This window comes from Apaloderma vittatum, unplaced genomic scaffold (genome assembly GCF_000703405.1).
Source record: "Apaloderma vittatum isolate BGI_N311 unplaced genomic scaffold, ASM70340v1 scaffold15405, whole genome shotgun sequence".
Taxonomy (NCBI): domain Eukaryota; kingdom Metazoa; phylum Chordata; class Aves; order Trogoniformes; family Trogonidae; genus Apaloderma; species Apaloderma vittatum.
In genome coordinates, this window is record NW_009716625.1 from 1 (window position 1) to 16,653 (window position 16,653).

The following is a 16,653-nucleotide window of genomic DNA, read 5'->3' on the forward strand; positions in this document are numbered from 1 at the left end:
TCCTCTTCCTCCTCCTCCTCTTCCTCCTCCGACCCCCTCCCCGTCCCAGAGCCCACAGCCGAGCGGGCAGCTCCGGAGCAACAACAAATGGCACCTCTGTCCCTTTATCAAGACACACCATTATGTGAAGATCCATATAGAAATATGGATTGACAGACTTGACAAAAATGGTAGCTGATTTTTATTAGTCTAAGGCTAGTAGTTTAGCCATTTAAAATCCATTTCCCAAAAGAGGGGAAAAAAACCTATTATTTTTCTCTTCTTTAAAAATCCGTTAAGCCGTTGCTGCCAAAAGCAACATGTAAATGTTGGTGAAGGCAAAAGATTCCTAAAATTACCCAGCTATATGGTTATGGCCTTCATCACAAAGATAAAAGGTACATTTATTGTGCTGTCTCTCACCAGATTTAATTGGTAACTTTACAACATACTATATATTTGATGCTAGCAGGCAGACAGAATTAAAAACAGACTTTTTGACACTGTTTCTTTCCCCGTTCTTACAAAGTAGGGGACAAAGAAAAAGTAAAATTAAAAAATAAAATAAAATAAAATAAAGGAAAACTCATAACCCACTATAACACAGCGTAATCAGGAGACCTCAGGGGGTCCAAGCGTGAAAGTCCGTCCCTGCCCGCAGCCCCCGCCCCGGGGCTGACGGCGCTGGGGGAGCGGTGTTCCTCGGGGCCCTCCTCATCTGCCTCTACAGTGTTAGTCCACGTGTTTTATGTCCTTTAAATTAGAAATAATGCCATGGCGGTGAGTGCCAAGTGCTCCTCTGTTACCAGTTCATCATGGAGTTTCTGTTGAGGGTCATGAAAAACACTTGGCTGCTTCCTCCGGATCTCACCGACGCGAAAAATACCTGTTTGGAAGCAGAATAAAAACTTATTAGTAGCTTCTGTTATTAGAAGAAAAAGCCTGTTGATTGCCTCGGCGAGCAAGGCAAGCAGGAGCTGCTCCCCAGCCCGTGGTTCCCTCTGCCTAAACCTCCCTCCCTGCTCCTTTTCTCCGGCTGGCAGCAGAAATTTTACACGGACCCGTTGCCCCGTTGACAGTTTTCCGCGGAGTCCAGAGGCCGGAGCTCACCCATGCCAGACTCGGATCAAATCGAACCCCTTATTAGTAAACACAGTAATAAAACCTCCCTCGCTATCACTCCTGAAGAGAGCAAGGTTTGGAACGCCTTGAAAATACCACGTTTATCGCGTTCTACTGCCACGACACCATTTATTACGCAATATTAATAAGGCTGCTGTCAGTGGTTTGGATCTTGCTAAATGTTAACCGTTCGGGTCAATATCTGCCTCGGTTTGAAGTGGTTTTCTCTGGGAAGGTTAGACCTGGTATTTCAGCTTTTTCTGAAAGTAAAGCTCAGGAAAACGACTTCCTTTCAATATGCTCAAAGCACAGAAACTAGTGAGGACTTTGCATGGAAAAATATGATTTTTGGTGCTTCCGTCAGGATCCACCAGCATTTGACCCCAACGGAAGTCTTAAAAAATAAGTTATAATTTGCCAATATTGCACAGTCTGAAGCCTCTGTGCTTCCGAAACTCAGAGATTATTCCATCTTCACATGGCTTTCATTGTTAACCATTTCTCCAGAAAGAGAAACATCTCGTTTTAGTATTTCAAACCCACCAGTGATCAGTTGGTACCAGTATTTTAGAAAGACTGAGGTGTTTTTTCCCCCAGTTTTCTTAGAAAAGGAAAAAAAAAAAAATCAATCAATAGGAACAAACCAGACAAAGAAATCTTTAGAAAAACAGTATAAAACCTGCCGGATCAAGTACTCGAAAGTTAGGAAAAAAGCAAACTTCGGGCAGCCTAAATTCAGCTTCTTGGGCAGTTTCCCATGGTAAAACTCAACTGCAAGGTTGGGAGATATTTCTCCTGCAGAGCTCCAGCCTAACTCCACGCAACAGGTAGAGCAACGCTGGACTAACAAGCAGCTGTTTGATAAACTGATTGTGGCCTCAACCCTTATTTACTGCGCGTTATTAAACCCTGCTCTGGGGACAGCAATCAGTTTCTCCACGTGTTTCATGATCGTGCTCGTTATGAAAAGACTCCCTGCTGCATCGCCCTGATCTATCTCGGTGAAACCTTGCGAGATGAAGAAATACCAACAGCAGAAACAGACCTTGGCATTCAGCCGTCTCTTTCAAGCAAATACTCCTTTTCCTCCAGTAATTTCTCCTTCCCTCATTCCCTGCACCCTTCACCCATCAGCAACACCCATGGTTGCATTCTGCATCCGGCTCGGTATTTATCCAGGGTGGTATTTATCAGCGTGGTCCACAGAAAAAGATGGGGCTCCATGGAGAAAGTAGCTGAAGATGCGTCAAAACGCATCTGAAAACGCGTCAAAATGTTTCTGCACTAGAGCTCAAATAGGGGTCACTTACACATCCCTACTGCCACCGTTTCTCAACTTTTGCAGAGATTACTCCGTAGCCTCAATAACACCGAGATGCAAAATTTGGGACAAAGTCAAGCCAAGAGCCGAGCGAGAGGTGGAAGAGGTATTGCTGATCTTCCCACCACAGCCTGAGGTCTGCATCCACTGGAAAGAATTAATTGGGAGTGGGTTTATGGACTCTGCTTATTAAACAGGACCTTCAGATTAATTATTAACCTCAAGATAAATCAGACTTAAATTCTAAGAGGAGTTCGTAGCTTCAAGCACGGACACAAGCTTTGAAGTGGACTTACCTTATCGTTTCTTTCACATAGAAACTTTAACCTTTGAGCTCGCTTGTGCATAAATACTCCATCCAAATGTCCCGTCTCCACTGACCGGATTTCAATAGCTTTCTCTCCCCAGCCCATTATTTGATTGGAATGAATGTAGGCTGTCAAAAGGAAGCGTTTGGTAGGTGTTACAACGTGTGCTGAGCTAAGTATTACGCAAGGGGCAGAAAAGCTCTCATCAGCTGTTTCTGGAAGCCTGTGTAAATCAATGGCAGAGCTCTGACTGCCGGAGGCGCAGGTGGCCAGGCATGTGCCCACGGGGATGCCAGCCTTTACAGAGCACTTTTCGTCCCAAAATTGCTGAGTAATTTAAACAGAAGTAGCACCACTTCTTCCAGTTTCTTTGGGTGAGGAGCTGGGTGGTTGCTTGCCTCCGTGGGTTGCGGAGCTGAGCAACAGCAGAGCCACAAGAGCAAGTCCCAGCTCCGCACCCAGCCCCTCTTCCACTCCACGCAGCACCCCCCCAAGCGCAACAGCTTGCATTATTTTATACTTAAGATAAACTGGAGCTGCAATCTTTGAGAAGATGCTTGCTTTTAATCATTACGGAGGAGCAAACTGAAAAAATTTTAACAGCTGCATCTCTCATCTGGCTGAGAGAAATCTCCTTTCATAAACAAAAGCCCAGATGAGCCCATCTCAGCGCTCTCGACTCCCCACCTTACTCGTCACTTGTATTTTAAGCAGATGAAGGGAAGGGTTGACCTACCCACAGAAGTAGGCATTTCTCCCCACTGGAGCACCACGTCTTTAGTTATCCGTCCATAGGTGTTCACGTACACACCTTCATCCTCATAGCACACGAGCATCTCCATCCCGTCTGTTTTAGGCAGGATGACAATGGCGTGAGGAGTAATATTGCCCTGAATCTGCAGTTAAAATAAACCCTGAAAGTCAGAATTACATTGAAGGGGTAGGGAGCAAAGCCTTAGAAAAACAAAACCCCAAAGCAACCTGAGAACAAACCCCTCCCTCTGTTCACCAAACAGACACTGGCTTTCAGAGATAAACTTGGAGGGGAATAACCTGTCACATTTACCCAAAGCTGCCTAATACCTCAAGGATAAACAGGTTTAGCAATTACAGGGAGATCACAGCACGTACGCCCCCAAGTCGGATGCCTGACACTTGGCTGTAACACAAACAAGCAACTGATGACTTGATGAATCCATCTCCTATTCTAATCAAGCCAAATAAATGCAGAATATTACAGGTAGCCCTAGGGAGGAAATACAATTTTTAGCAGTCTCTAGCTCCATGGGCAGCTACAGTAACTTTCCACCCACGTCTACCTTTCTGTAGTGAAGACAACACAAAACCATCCCAAACTGCCCCAGTATTTTCCCCTGCGCTTCTGGCCAGCTCTCGCAGAGGAGGCTCTGCTGCTCAGATGACATTCAGCAGTTCCTGGATGTGATTAGTGACACGGTTTCTCCTAAACCAGCTTCTCATGCTGCTTGGGCCAAGAGCACAGACAGAGCTTAAATGAGCCAACAAGAAAATTGTCTACTACAGGGTTTTGGTTTTTTTTATTTCTCTCTTGAAATAGCTGAGGGACCTGAGAGATGTCCTGTGGTGAGTCCCTGCTGTCAGGGGTTTGGGAGTTCTGAGCAGCAGGCTTACTGACATTTAGGCTCCCCTAATCCTACGGCTTTCACCTGGGCAAACTGTGCTGGAACAAGTGTGGTGAGAACACCTGGGACACCACGCAATGGGACAGTGCGCTCGGCATCCTTTTCTCCTGGATCTACGCGTCCAACAACCAAGAACCTGGTTTCAGGGTATCTCGCCCTACAGAGAGCCCCATTGCTGCTCCACACAGACAGATTGAGGTGGGACATGGCAACCTTACACCTGACTGCTCGGGCACGAGAACAGAAACAGCCTGGACGAATAATGAATGTAAAGATACTTCTGACTCCTCTTTCAGCGAGCATCAATGAGGATGACACTGGAAAATGTCAGACCCGTGGCACCTGGCGTGTCACCGTTTCTGAGCCACTGCCAGCCCGTCCAACCCTTGCTGGTGACCTGCGTTAGTCATGCAGCAGCACTGCCCCAGGTACTCACATGAGATGGTATATAGATATCGTAAGAGTTCCCAGAATCTACATCGATCACGTGAAACCCAGTGTGTGATCCAAAGATAACCTTGAGTCTCTGACCCTCTTCTACAGTGAGATCCACGAGCAACGGCTTGTGCTGGAGATCTGCAAAAGACTTTTATAATCCCTTCAGTGAGCATCACAGAAAACCAACAAATCCCCATAGCAGCAGCCTGACACGGTTTTGAAATCATGTTTTCTTGACTGTTTCCTGCTAAATGGGTGGTTATTTCTATTCCTGTCTCTCTGTTCCTATGTCAGACTCGTTCCAGCCATCCCAGCAGATAAGCCCTCACCCTTGCCAAGCAGAGCTCTTTTCTGCCAGGAGCCAGCCTGAGGATTTGGTCTCTAAAGGAAGGCAACAGCTTCATTTTAGACGAGCCTGTGTATGTGGGGATCCCACACCGGTCTGCAGAGAGCTGTGACCACCCACCGCCCCTCTCAGCAGGGATCACAGCTCCAGTTTGGGCAGCTGAAACGAGTCAATTAAAGACTGACTTTTCTCTGTCCAATCTAACCTGCTGGATGCAGGCTGGGACCAGGACAGAGTATCTCTCCATGGCTTAGGTCCTCAGCAAGAGGATAAAATACTCCCAGCGAGAGAAAAGGGACCACGCTGACTCCTGACAGGGGAACAAAATCAGGGGGTGTATTCCCCACTCTTCCAGCAGGCAAGGAAGGGATGCTCGGCCCCTCCGGACTGGAGGAGCAGCACCTGGAGCACCAACCAGCATCCTCACCAGAGCCCGTGGAGGCTGTTTTAATGCTGCTGAGCTCTCCATGTCACCGAGCCCATTTACTCTGGCTTTTGTTCAGAAAAAAGCAAATGTGACCTAATACTGAATAAACTCATTCATACTGGAAGGATGCAAAATGAGATTACTCAGCATGAGCGTCTCCAGAAGGCATTGCCCCTTGTGACTTGTCTCTGCACAGCGCTTAGGATGAAAAGTGCTTTAAAGGACTAAGTACAAAATACCCATTGGCAGGTTATAGAGGAGAAAGGTCTCACTGGAGGAAACTGAGGTAGATGAAAAGGGAGAGAAAAAGGGAGAGAAAGAGTGGGTCATTCTCCTGGATTTTCTGTCCTGAAACAGAACCTGCACTGCAGAAGGAGACAAGACATTGCAAAACAGAAAATGGAAAATAATGCAAACTTGTTTTTATACTGTATGTGAAAAATTAGTCAGAAGGTAAAAAAACAACAAACCAAACCAAACCACGCTCACCGAACCCCCGGTTTTACTCACGGGGCATTTTGTCAGCTTTCTGCAAACTTCCCAAGTAGAACCTGCCAGCATAAGCTAATATTAACACTCAATTGTTAGGCACAACCAGAACGTATCCTGTCTCCCGTGCCTGCCAGGCGTCCCAAGGAGCTCATCTACATAGGCAAGACATTCTTCTGCTCTGCCTAGTACAGAAATCTTATGTACCTACAACTACAGAGTGTATTTTGTTTCAAGGTGAACATACCTTAAATGCCATAAACTTGTGATATGGTTTAGGAGCCCAAGCGTAGATCTCTACAGCATTCTTTAAGGCAATCACCAGGAACTTGATTCTTTCATATTTCACTAAAATGAAAATAAAACTGAGTTTAAAAACATTCAGTTTCCTTCCAACAAGACTTAACAACTCATCTCCAGGAAGGGCTTCTCAGGCTGTCTCTCCGTTGGTTCTCATTTGGTAAAACGTGCACCTAATGCACACAGATGAATTCCCAATTTATTTGTGGCTATATCCATAGGAATCTTCAGGTCAGATATAAGTCAAGGAAACAAAGATGCATCTCTTCAGACATCTCTTTTCCAGAGGGGCAACTCACCGACTTTGTAGTGGATGCATCCCTCTAGGTCCCCGACTGTGATCCAGCCCTGCTTCTTCTCCACCTCAGGGTCGTTGTGTAAAATCCTGTTCCTCAGCCAGGAGAGATAGTACACACGCAGCTTGTTCTTCTTTCCTGTTGGCAAAGGAAACTTCCCTGTCAGAGCAGAGCATGTGTGTGCAGGGAATCGGGATTGCAGTGCTTATTTTCACTCACAAGAGGTAAAATTAAAGTTCGTTTTACAATGAAGTTGAAAATAGTAATTTAGTAGTCACATTGTTTTTTGTTCCTTGGGTGATTCTCGCCATCTACTCTGCTCTCCTGAGACCCCACCTGTACTTCTGTGTTCAGCTCTGGGGCTCCCAACATAAAAGGGACATGGACCTATTGGGAGAGAATCCAGAGGAGGCCACAAAGATGATCAAGGGGCTGCAGCACCTCCCTGATGAGGACAGGCTGAGGGAGTTGGGGTAGTTCAGCCTGGAGAAGAGAAGGCTCCAGGGAGACCTTAGAGCCGCCTGCCAGTACTTCAAGGGGGCTGCAGGAAAGATGGGGAAGGACTCTTTGTCAGGGAGTGTAGTGACAGGACAAGGGGTAATGGCTTTAAACTGAAAGAGGGTAGATTTAGATTAGACAAAGTTCTTTCCTGTGAGGGTGGTGAGACACTGAATGGGTTTTCCAGAGAAGTTGTGGAAGCATTGCTAGAAATCAACCCAGGAGCCTGATCTGAGAGCTCCCAGGTGAGCCTGGAGACAGGAACAAGCCCATGGCCTTCAAGATGCTCGGGGCACCCTGAGCACAGCCATGCTCTGAGCTGGGCCCTGACGCCGTGGTTCATGGCTCCTTCAGCTAAAGCCAAACAGACCCAAAAGCAGAGCTCGCTGCCCTCTGAAGCCACGACAACCTGCCTTGCTGGGGCACCTGCCTGTATCCTGCACCTTGCCCTCCTGCTAAAGGAGGATGGAGCGCTGCAGATGAAGCGGAGCCAGCAGGCAATGGGACCAGACTGCTCTCGGAGGCGTTCTTGCAGATCTAACAGCTTCAATTCTGGAATAAACCACCTCCAGCTCCCCTGGGAGATTCACTCTGACACTGGTCAGCAGGTTTGGTCTGAGCTAGAACTGTTCAGGGCGTACAGTCGAGAAGGTGAATGATGGGGTGACAGCACGAGAGGCGTACCTGATATTGTCACGAGGACATTAAGGCCCTCGAGTACGTCCATCTGTTGAAATCGCCGTCTGTTGATGAGGTTGTAGACCTTCCCTTGCCCACTTCGATCCAGCAGCATCAGGCCATTTTCTGTGCCCACCAGCAGATTCACACCTGGAGAGGAGAGGGCAATGGGTGCCAGGAGCCATGGGTGCTCCCAAGGACAACACCCCGAGCTCATCTCTGCTGCCACCGCGACAGTGACCGATCCCAGCCAAGGCTGCGATCTTCTCATGAACGTGAAGGGTCACTCTTAAGGCAAAGGGACTGGGGGCCGTTAGCCTTGCCTGGGAATGGAGACAGGGACAACCAGAAGCAAGGGCTCGGTTCTGTGATGAGACATTGGCATTTCATCACCGGCCACGGGCTCCCGGGAGCTCTGCCGAGGACACGGCCTGCTCGGGCCTTACCCCATAAAGCAGCACAGAGTATCTCCGAGTTGAAGCGCTTCTTGTATTTCCGTATCTCCGGGGTGTCGCTGTGGGGACGGATGTTGGTGGGGTTGACGTTCACCACCGAGATCTTTCGGGCTTCGTTCAGCTTGGCCTGCTCCTGTCTGAGCAGCTCGCTGGTGAACAGGGCTTGCAAGGAAACACAACAAGACGGGGAGGTGTGAGGGATGAACTCCTCTGTCACCTCTTTTTTGGGACAGGATGACAATACTTGGTTTATTTGCTGATAAGGGAGCCATCATTATGTTACAAGGTATGAGTATGGAGAAGGATGATCAGGATTTTCTCCTGAGTTGGAACCAACACCAAACCCATCAGCAGGTGATGTCCCCAAACCTCCAGCCCTACCTACTGAGCTGACCAGCACTAGTCACTGCCTGCCTGCCTGCCCACATCCAGCCATTTTCAATGACCTCAGAGCCACTGCCAGATTTTTGGAGCCGTTACCACCTGCCACCTCTGCAAGGAACATTTACCCTGGCTGCCCAGGCAGCTGGACAAGTGGATATCTCCCCGTTTTCTCCCAGACTGTTCTGGTGGGGAGAAGAAATTGGGTGGACATTGGAGAGCACAAGGATGCAGACACAAGATGTGTTTGGACAAGGGTAAGCAAAATGGGTTCAGAGGGGTTATTCAGGCTTCACAACATGGTTTCTGCGAGGTCCTTCCCCCTCAAACTGACCACATTGCCTCCTACCAGTAGCAGATGACTCTTCGTCCTCATCTTCATCTTCATCAGTAGGAGAGGTCTGATAAACTCTGGTGTCCACAAAGGGGGTGAAAGAGGCTTTGGTGCTACTTCCCATACCGTACTGGAAAATAAACAGCAGAGAACTCAGAGCACAGAAATAACAATAATTTTGTGTGTAAGAATTTCTAATTAGCAGACACAGTGCACACTCCTGTGGTGTATTCTCAAGCCTTCTATGAGCATCTGCTCCTACTCCTCCTCCCCCACATATCTAATCAGGAAAAACATTAAATTGGATTTGGGCAACAGAAAATGAGAGGAGCAGGGCCCAGCTCCGCTCTCTCCTCGCAGGCAGAAGCACAGCACAGCCATGAGACCGGTTAGCGGAGAAGCCGCAGGGCCAGAGGCAAAAGTCGACGCAGGTAAAAATCCAGCTTGTCTGCATGTAACACACCTGCCTTAAAACACCCGTTCTGGGATGCTGGGCAGGTGAGGGTTTGCTTTCCCCACTCTCCCAACCAAGGTTGGCAGGACGGTGCTGGGAGCCCCCAGAAAGCCCTGGCCTGGGGCAGCTGACAGGGACCAGAGTAATTCAGAGAGCTGAGAAGGTGGGAATGTTCTTTTCCTCGTGTCAAAGCCATAATTAGCACAGCCTGAGCAAAGATTTTATTTCAGTGGGTCACGGAAATGTATTTTAGGACCTGAAAAGCTTAGGCAGCACAGCTCGTGCAGCCATAATACCATTCTGCTTTTACTGAAAGCCCAAAATATTGATGCCCCTGGCAAAGGAGGAGAAGTCAGCTCTCTAGCAGAGCACCTACTTGTTGTTCTGCTGGGCTGTTATCACTGGTCCTCACACCCACTGCTGAGGCAGGACCCAGCAACACCCCTCAGCAGGCCTGGCTGCTCCGGTTTTGGGAGGACCTGAAGTGCTGGATGTGAAGAAGGCTTGGCGTTGCTTGCAATTTCAGTCAAATGTTTTAAATTCAAGGTGGTTCTGTGGAAAAGGGCCATTTCTAAGCTAACAAAACTTAACCCGAAGGTATCGCAGGGCATGCCAGAGCCGGCACTTTGCCAAGGGAATTTGGGGAGGAACAACCAGCAACATCACGTTGTTTTTTCTTTTTAAAGCCATTGCTTTATTAAGGCAGAAAACGAGGCTAAGACCTTCTGCCAAGCAAAAGGAACGTTGTCTTGGGAGTCAAGGTGAAATGATTTCCCCCCTCCCTCACTGAGCAGCACCATCCGTACCGAGACTGGGCTGCGCTGGGCTTGTACTTGTCCTCCAGCCACAAAAAGATTTAGGGGCAAAACCCCACTGGATGCGGGAGCTCTCTTGTGACTCGGGACTTTCCAAGCGTTTCGGGGCTGGCATCCATGGGTGAGCCGAGATCCGTGCCCTGCGCCTGCCAAAACCAACGCGGTGCATCCCGCTTCTTCCCTCCCATCCCTATTCCCCTGACGGTCACCTGTTTCCATAGAAACGGGATGGATTTCCAAAAAGTACACGGTAACTGAGACCCACGGAAGGAGTTAACAGCCTGCACCACATTTACACACACGGCCATATTTGTGCGTGCATGTAAGATACATCCTCACTCCTCTGTGCCTCTTTCCTATCCAAGAACTGCACATTTTTTTCACTGGGATGGCTATCTTATCCATTAACCACCAACAATTCGAGGAGGAGAAAAATTCAGCATTTACAGGGATGCTTTCCGACAAATTACGAAGAAACCCTCATCCCGATGCACCGAGCACTTCTTTTCTTTGCTCAGACTCAGCCGTAATCCCCCAAAGCTGACATTTTACTAACTTCCAAGCCCATTATTTAAAAACTAAGACCTAATTTTCCCCCAGGTCCTGTTCAACCTCCTATAAACCTCTGTGGTGGCTTACAGAGACAGCATCAAGCTGCAAGTGAGGTCGCGCTTGCTCCCTTCTTTTTTCCTCGCGGCACCGTGAGTCACCTGGAAGCCTGCGAAGTAAATCCCCAAGTTTCCACTTACATCCGCCCCCGGCTCTGTCAGCCCTAAAAATGCAGTTTTAGAAACGGGAAAGATCGTCTTGGCTGGTATTCTATAAATGAATGTATGTCAACCTGGTCCTTGCCCGCGTTTAAGCAGTCCCAGGATGACCGCGGAAGGTGTTACTTTCAGGATCAACTCCCTCATCGCTGCTTGTGAAGGCATCGAGGAAACAGATAAAACCTTGAGATCAAGCCATGCACCATCTGTTCCTACATTTTATCCATGCCCAATTCCAAGCCATTTTTATACTGCTAGTAAAAGTACACCGGAAAATGACTACATCCTGTCGATGAAAGAGAATATGACTGAATTTTTGATGTATGACCAGGAAAATGAAAGGACAAAAAAATGAATAAAATAGCTTATTTAGCACCAAATCGGCTGATTTCTCACGGGAGAAGAGAGAACTGTGCCTGCTCCCCAGAGCTGGTGATGGTAAGCAGGACACATCCCATCTTGTATTTTCTAGGACTTTTTACACCTTATTCAATGCTAATGTTCAATTGTGTCCCTGCGAAACAGCTACTGGGGAGAAATACGTTGCCATGACAGGAAATACACAGTTTTAAAGGTGAGTAGTTATTTTTCTAGTCTGAAGAACTACCCAGAATTTTGTTGGCTTTGGATTTTGCTGACCTTCCAAGTTAAGTATCAGAGATTGCACAGGTAGAAGCTGGGCCCAGGTAAAGCTAATGGCATCGCTGGCTCTCATAATTTTCTTCTATTCCCAAGTGTCAAAAAAAAAAAAAAAAAGGGACTTTCACATCAGTTGGCAGCATTCAAGCCATCACCATCACAGCTCCAGCTGGTGGGCTTGAGAGAAGACCTAATGCATATTCCTGCCATCAGTCACAGACCCAGGGAGCGATAACTCATCAGACTCCCTCCTGTTCCCACTACACTCACTCAGGCGGACCCCAGAGAGACAGAGAAGAGTCAAGAAAGCCAGGGAGGAAAGGAGGAAAGCCCCATTGCGGGGCAGAGATGTTAATATTTGTTTAAAGCGATGCAAAGGAGACCCTCCCCTCCTCCCCACCACCTACTTCAGGCACCGAGTCCATGTCCTGCGCATGCGTGGAGACTCGCCCCAGGGCCTCGGTCGGCGTGCCCGCCGGCGAGTGGCTTTGCTGCACCAGGTCAGGCAGATTGATGTGACCTGCAAAGCCATTGCTGGCTGCGTGGCCAGAACGCTTTTTTTCACCAGAGGTCTGCAGAGACACAAGGTATGAGGAAGAAAGAGAAGGGGGGAGGAAAAAAAAAAAAAGAGAAATAGAAGAAGAAAAAAACCAACCAACCAAAACCAAGTTCTTGGCAGTCCCCCAGTTCCCAGAGCAAGCGCAGGAGAAGGACCCTCTCTGTTTCCATCCCCATGCAATCTGGCAAGCAGCAAACCAACCCCCCCCACCCCAGGAGAAATAAAGACAGGATTAATCACAAAGTCAATACAGAGTAATTAGCCACGTTACAGCGAGAGAAGCCTGATCACCGTCATTTTGAGGCAAGGAGAGGAAGGCAGATTCTGCTCTCGCCACCATGGGCGCAAACCCCATGGCCAGCTCTCCTCCCACATGGCCGTCGGTGACAGCAGAATCCGACCCCTCGATCAGCGTCAGCCTTAACGGCTCTGCAGGGCTGCGGCAGCGAGCAGCCCGACTGCAAATGCCAACACAGCCCCCGTCGCATGTTTCTGTAACCCAAAACAGCAGTGAACAGCGGCAGCGTCGGCAGAACGACCGGCATCTCGCTCTGCTCACGAGGTTCCCTGTGTTTCTGCGAGGTTCCCCTTCCTCTCCATCCCCACCTCATGCAAGGCAGGTGCTGGGAAGTTTCTCCCTTCCTGGCTTCTTGATGTTATTTGCCATTTTGATGAATCCCACCTACCCGGAGCATGCCAACGAGACCGTTACAGAGACTTGCCCATTTACTGGGATTAGTGGAAAACTCCCTCTCAACAGGTTCATCAAGTTTCTGACCAGTCCTGACAACATTGTCCTTTTCATCACTTCTTACCATCACCTTCAACCATCTCAACATCCCACCAAAGAGCGAAAAGCCCTTTGCCCAAAGTCCAAAGGCCTCAAGATGGCTACGGCGGTGCTGGGGAGCAAACAGCAAGCACCCAGTGCCAGGCTGCAGTCTGGGTTTCTTTCTCCCTCCTCCCAAAAGGGTTTCCCAGCTTCTTGTTTCACCTGTGGCCTTTAAGACCCTTCTGCACCACCGGATTTCTCCTACAGCCTTGTTGGCGCAGCACGTGTCTTACAGTGGTGATTTGCTCCAAGCTCATTTCAGAAATGCCCATTAGAGCAGGGACTTGTCCTCCCGCTCGGACTCATCACCCTCCCTGCCGTGGAGGGATGCCCAGGCTGCAGAGACCCCTGCTCTGACCAGCCCCAGGGTAGTGAGGGATGAGGGGGGCATTGCTGCAAAGCTCAGGGAGAAAGGCAGCAAACTCCTTGCTAACTCCTTCCTCTCTTTCAAAGTTGCATTCTTTTTTTTTTCCCTCTCCCTTCATATGTGAATATTTCATATAAACAGAATTAGAATTAAAATGCTGCTTCAGCCTAGCTTGCATTTCATCTAAACATTCCTCCTTTCGGCTGCTGATGCCAAACTCCCCTCTGTCTCTCTCCTCTCCCATCCACCTCCTTTACATGCTGGTAGGAGAGTGACTTCTACGTTTTACCAAGTGCCAGAGCCTTCTGCCCCCTCTGAAGGAGAACTGCTACCCCTCTGAGTTTCCAGCAGCATCACGAGTACGTTCCAGCAACTGGGAAAACCAGAAACACTGAGAGGGATCTTCCACAGCCAACCAAATGTGCCTCCTCTGCACTACGACCCACCGGGCTTGCTCTCGCCACAGCTTCACCTATGCAACGCTGGTAAAAACCGCCAAACGCTCTACGAACATCACACGCCTCTGATGGTTGGCAAAGGTTGGGACGAAAAGGGGAAACTTTGGGCCAGGTTCCACGGGTATTAAACTAAATGCTGTCAATTGAAGACAACTTCTGCTGCCCGGAGCTACCGCAGGCTTAGAGCAGAGTCCTTGGTACAAGTATCCTCCCCGCCGCGCCCAGGCGTTACTATTCACTGCTGTTTGTAGTTGTGAGAAACATTTGCACTTGTCACATTTGCTCTGAGTGTAAATTGTATTAACGAGAGCGCTAACGAGCACAATTTACTCAGTCATTTTGTGTTCCGGACACACAGCACTGTTAGCTTTTGTGCTTACATGGGCAAAACCTCCTGAAGATGCTCCATGGAAATATTTGTTTTACAACTTACCTCCCTCACCATTAAAGTCCCTTCCCTTGAAATATTGCTAAACGTATCTGCATGGGAAGTCTCGAGCCCGTGGGTTGTCACCATTCCCAGGTTGTACGGCTCATTGCTTCCAGGAATTCCTGTTGGTCTGAGGACAGAATGGAAAAGCATTAGTGATGAACATCTTCTAGGCTAAACTACACACACAAAAAATCCTCTAATAGTGTATTATTTCAATCAGGGTAGGGCCTTCTATCTCATGATTTGCCTTGAATTTATTTCTGTGCTCCTGTCTCAAGAAGCAGGCTGGAATTTACTCTCACCCACAAGAAATTTTAGGACTGCCTCAGAGTGGATGTTGCAGGTGGCGAGCAGCCACCATGAGTACTACTATGTTCTTAGCAGAGCAGCTGCTTAAATATAATTCAAACAAAACCAAAAGCAAATGACGAAATGCCTCTGGATTACCCAGCCCTGCCTGTGCGCTGGAAAATGCTGATGGTCGTTACGAAGACGTTGCTGAGGAGACCTGTTCCTTGGCATTTAAAAGCTACACAGACCAGCTGCTTTCCATCAGTCTGAAGTAATCCACTCTTTAAACACGTCATGCCCGTGCACACCTACCTGTCAATGCCCAGAGGCTCACTGGTAGCAATTATTCCAGTTTTAGAAACGAGAAAGCAGAGACCAAGAGGTTTATGTTAATTTTGAGACCATACAGTGAGTGAATGACTGCCTCTGGTAGCTCCGAGGTCCCAAATTTCACAGGTGCGCAGTTTAAACGTCACCCTGCAAGAAATGCCTGGGCACAGGCAGGAGCTGGCTTGCACAGCTCAGAGGTGAGGGAGATGAAGGGAGTCAACATAGTCTTCAGGTGGAGAAAAGGTATCTCCAGGGGTGGAAGGAGGAAACAGTCCATCCTGTTCACTGCGACACCCAGTGATGGATGGGCTTATCCCGCAGCGGGAGAGACCGGGACAGAGCTGAAATGAAGAGCAGCCCAGCGCTCAGGGAAGTTTAGAAATGGGTTATAGAGAGAACACTTGGAAGGTGCAGAAGAAGATGTGACGACGTCTCTCAGCCTCAGTTTCTAATGAAACACACCGAACACAGGAAAAATAAAGCTTTGACAGAAAAATGCCCAACGACATCTAGTCTGAACTTGAGTTCAGGTGCCTTTTGTGAAATAAGGGTGTAAAGCCAAGCGTTTGCTTTCTTTTTCCCCAGCACAAAGCGGTGCAGCCACGCCTGCAGATACCCACAAAGGCTTAGGTACGGACAGAGCTCCCGCCACCTCAAGGCTTTCCATCTCCATGGTCAGTCACTGGGGCGCCTTCATTGACAGGACGTTATGGGACAAGTAGTGCCGAGCTGGCAGTGGGTCAGGGGCATCCGTCTCACCGCCACCACCCGCCTTCCATCTGGCTGCAAAGCACTCCGTGAGGTATTCTACCCACTGAAAAGCGCTGTGTCAAACCCAAGGTGTTTCGTGGAAGGATGTCTGCAGAGACTAACCACTCCTGATTAAACTCCTCTTCTGCGAGCAGCCTGAGGCCCCTTCTCGCACACGTGACTGCCCATCTGACCACTGCATATTCGCTGCTGTCCCTCTGTCTCTTCACTTTCTCCAACAAATCCCAAGAGCTCTGATTTTTGATTCTTCTGCTGGAAGGAAGTTCCACCCCAAGAGCCTGGCACTCTGCAGAACATGAACCCCACGGGTCTCCTTGCCACCTGGAGGGTTTCCTGACCGCTCCATGCCCCACCACTACGAAGCCAGGTACACTAATAATTCGTTTAAAAGGAAGAATGGAAATGAACGGAATAGAACGCAAATACTGCTCCACAGGTGGCAGCTGTTTGGTGTGTGTTGAAGACATGGTGCCCTACTCCCTCATCTAGAGACGTTCAAAAGCAAAAGTGTCCCAAGTGTCCTGTGACCTATAACGGGGACACAAGAGTATTGTCTGCTATTTTTTTTTGTTTCAATGTTTTAGCCCACCACAATTTGCTGCCTGCATGGTCACTGAGCCAAGGACAAAAATCAAAGGATTCAGGATTATTATTAATTCTGGCTCTACCAAGTTGGCACTGGGCAGGCCACCAAGTACTGCGCTACAGCACGGCCTGATCCTGATCCAGAACTAGACGATCTTTAAGGACCCTTCCAACCCAAACCATTCTATGATTGATTTGGGGCAAGGCCATGCTCATGAGCCGGCAAAGCTTTAACACACCAACCCTGTGGCTGGGACCCAAGGTGTGGATGAGGTCAGGTGTGTCCACTCTGGCCAAAAGCCTGCCTTGCTCCTCAGCA

General features: G+C 48.6%; 1 protein-coding gene across 1 annotated transcript in view; it reads right to left on the reverse strand.

Annotated features, from left to right (window-relative positions):
- Positions 1 to 166: 166 nt before the first annotated feature.
- LOC104274089 (TRAF2 and NCK-interacting protein kinase-like) overlaps positions 167 to 16,653 on the reverse strand; it is a gene marked incomplete at its 5' end in the record, with an annotated part of 22,347 nt that continues 5,860 nt past the window's right edge. Inside the window, 11 exons of the mRNA XM_009869617.1 lie at positions 167 to 865; positions 2,719 to 2,858; positions 3,467 to 3,626; positions 4,828 to 4,977; positions 6,339 to 6,439; positions 6,691 to 6,825; positions 7,870 to 8,013; positions 8,310 to 8,480; positions 9,049 to 9,163; positions 12,116 to 12,280; positions 14,358 to 14,484. Of these exons, the coding sequence (XP_009867919.1) occupies positions 782 to 865; positions 2,719 to 2,858; positions 3,467 to 3,626; positions 4,828 to 4,977; positions 6,339 to 6,439; positions 6,691 to 6,825; positions 7,870 to 8,013; positions 8,310 to 8,480; positions 9,049 to 9,163; positions 12,116 to 12,280; positions 14,358 to 14,484 (1,492 nt within the window). The remainder of the gene's footprint in view (positions 866 to 2,718; positions 2,859 to 3,466; positions 3,627 to 4,827; positions 4,978 to 6,338; positions 6,440 to 6,690; positions 6,826 to 7,869; positions 8,014 to 8,309; positions 8,481 to 9,048; positions 9,164 to 12,115; positions 12,281 to 14,357; positions 14,485 to 16,653) is intronic.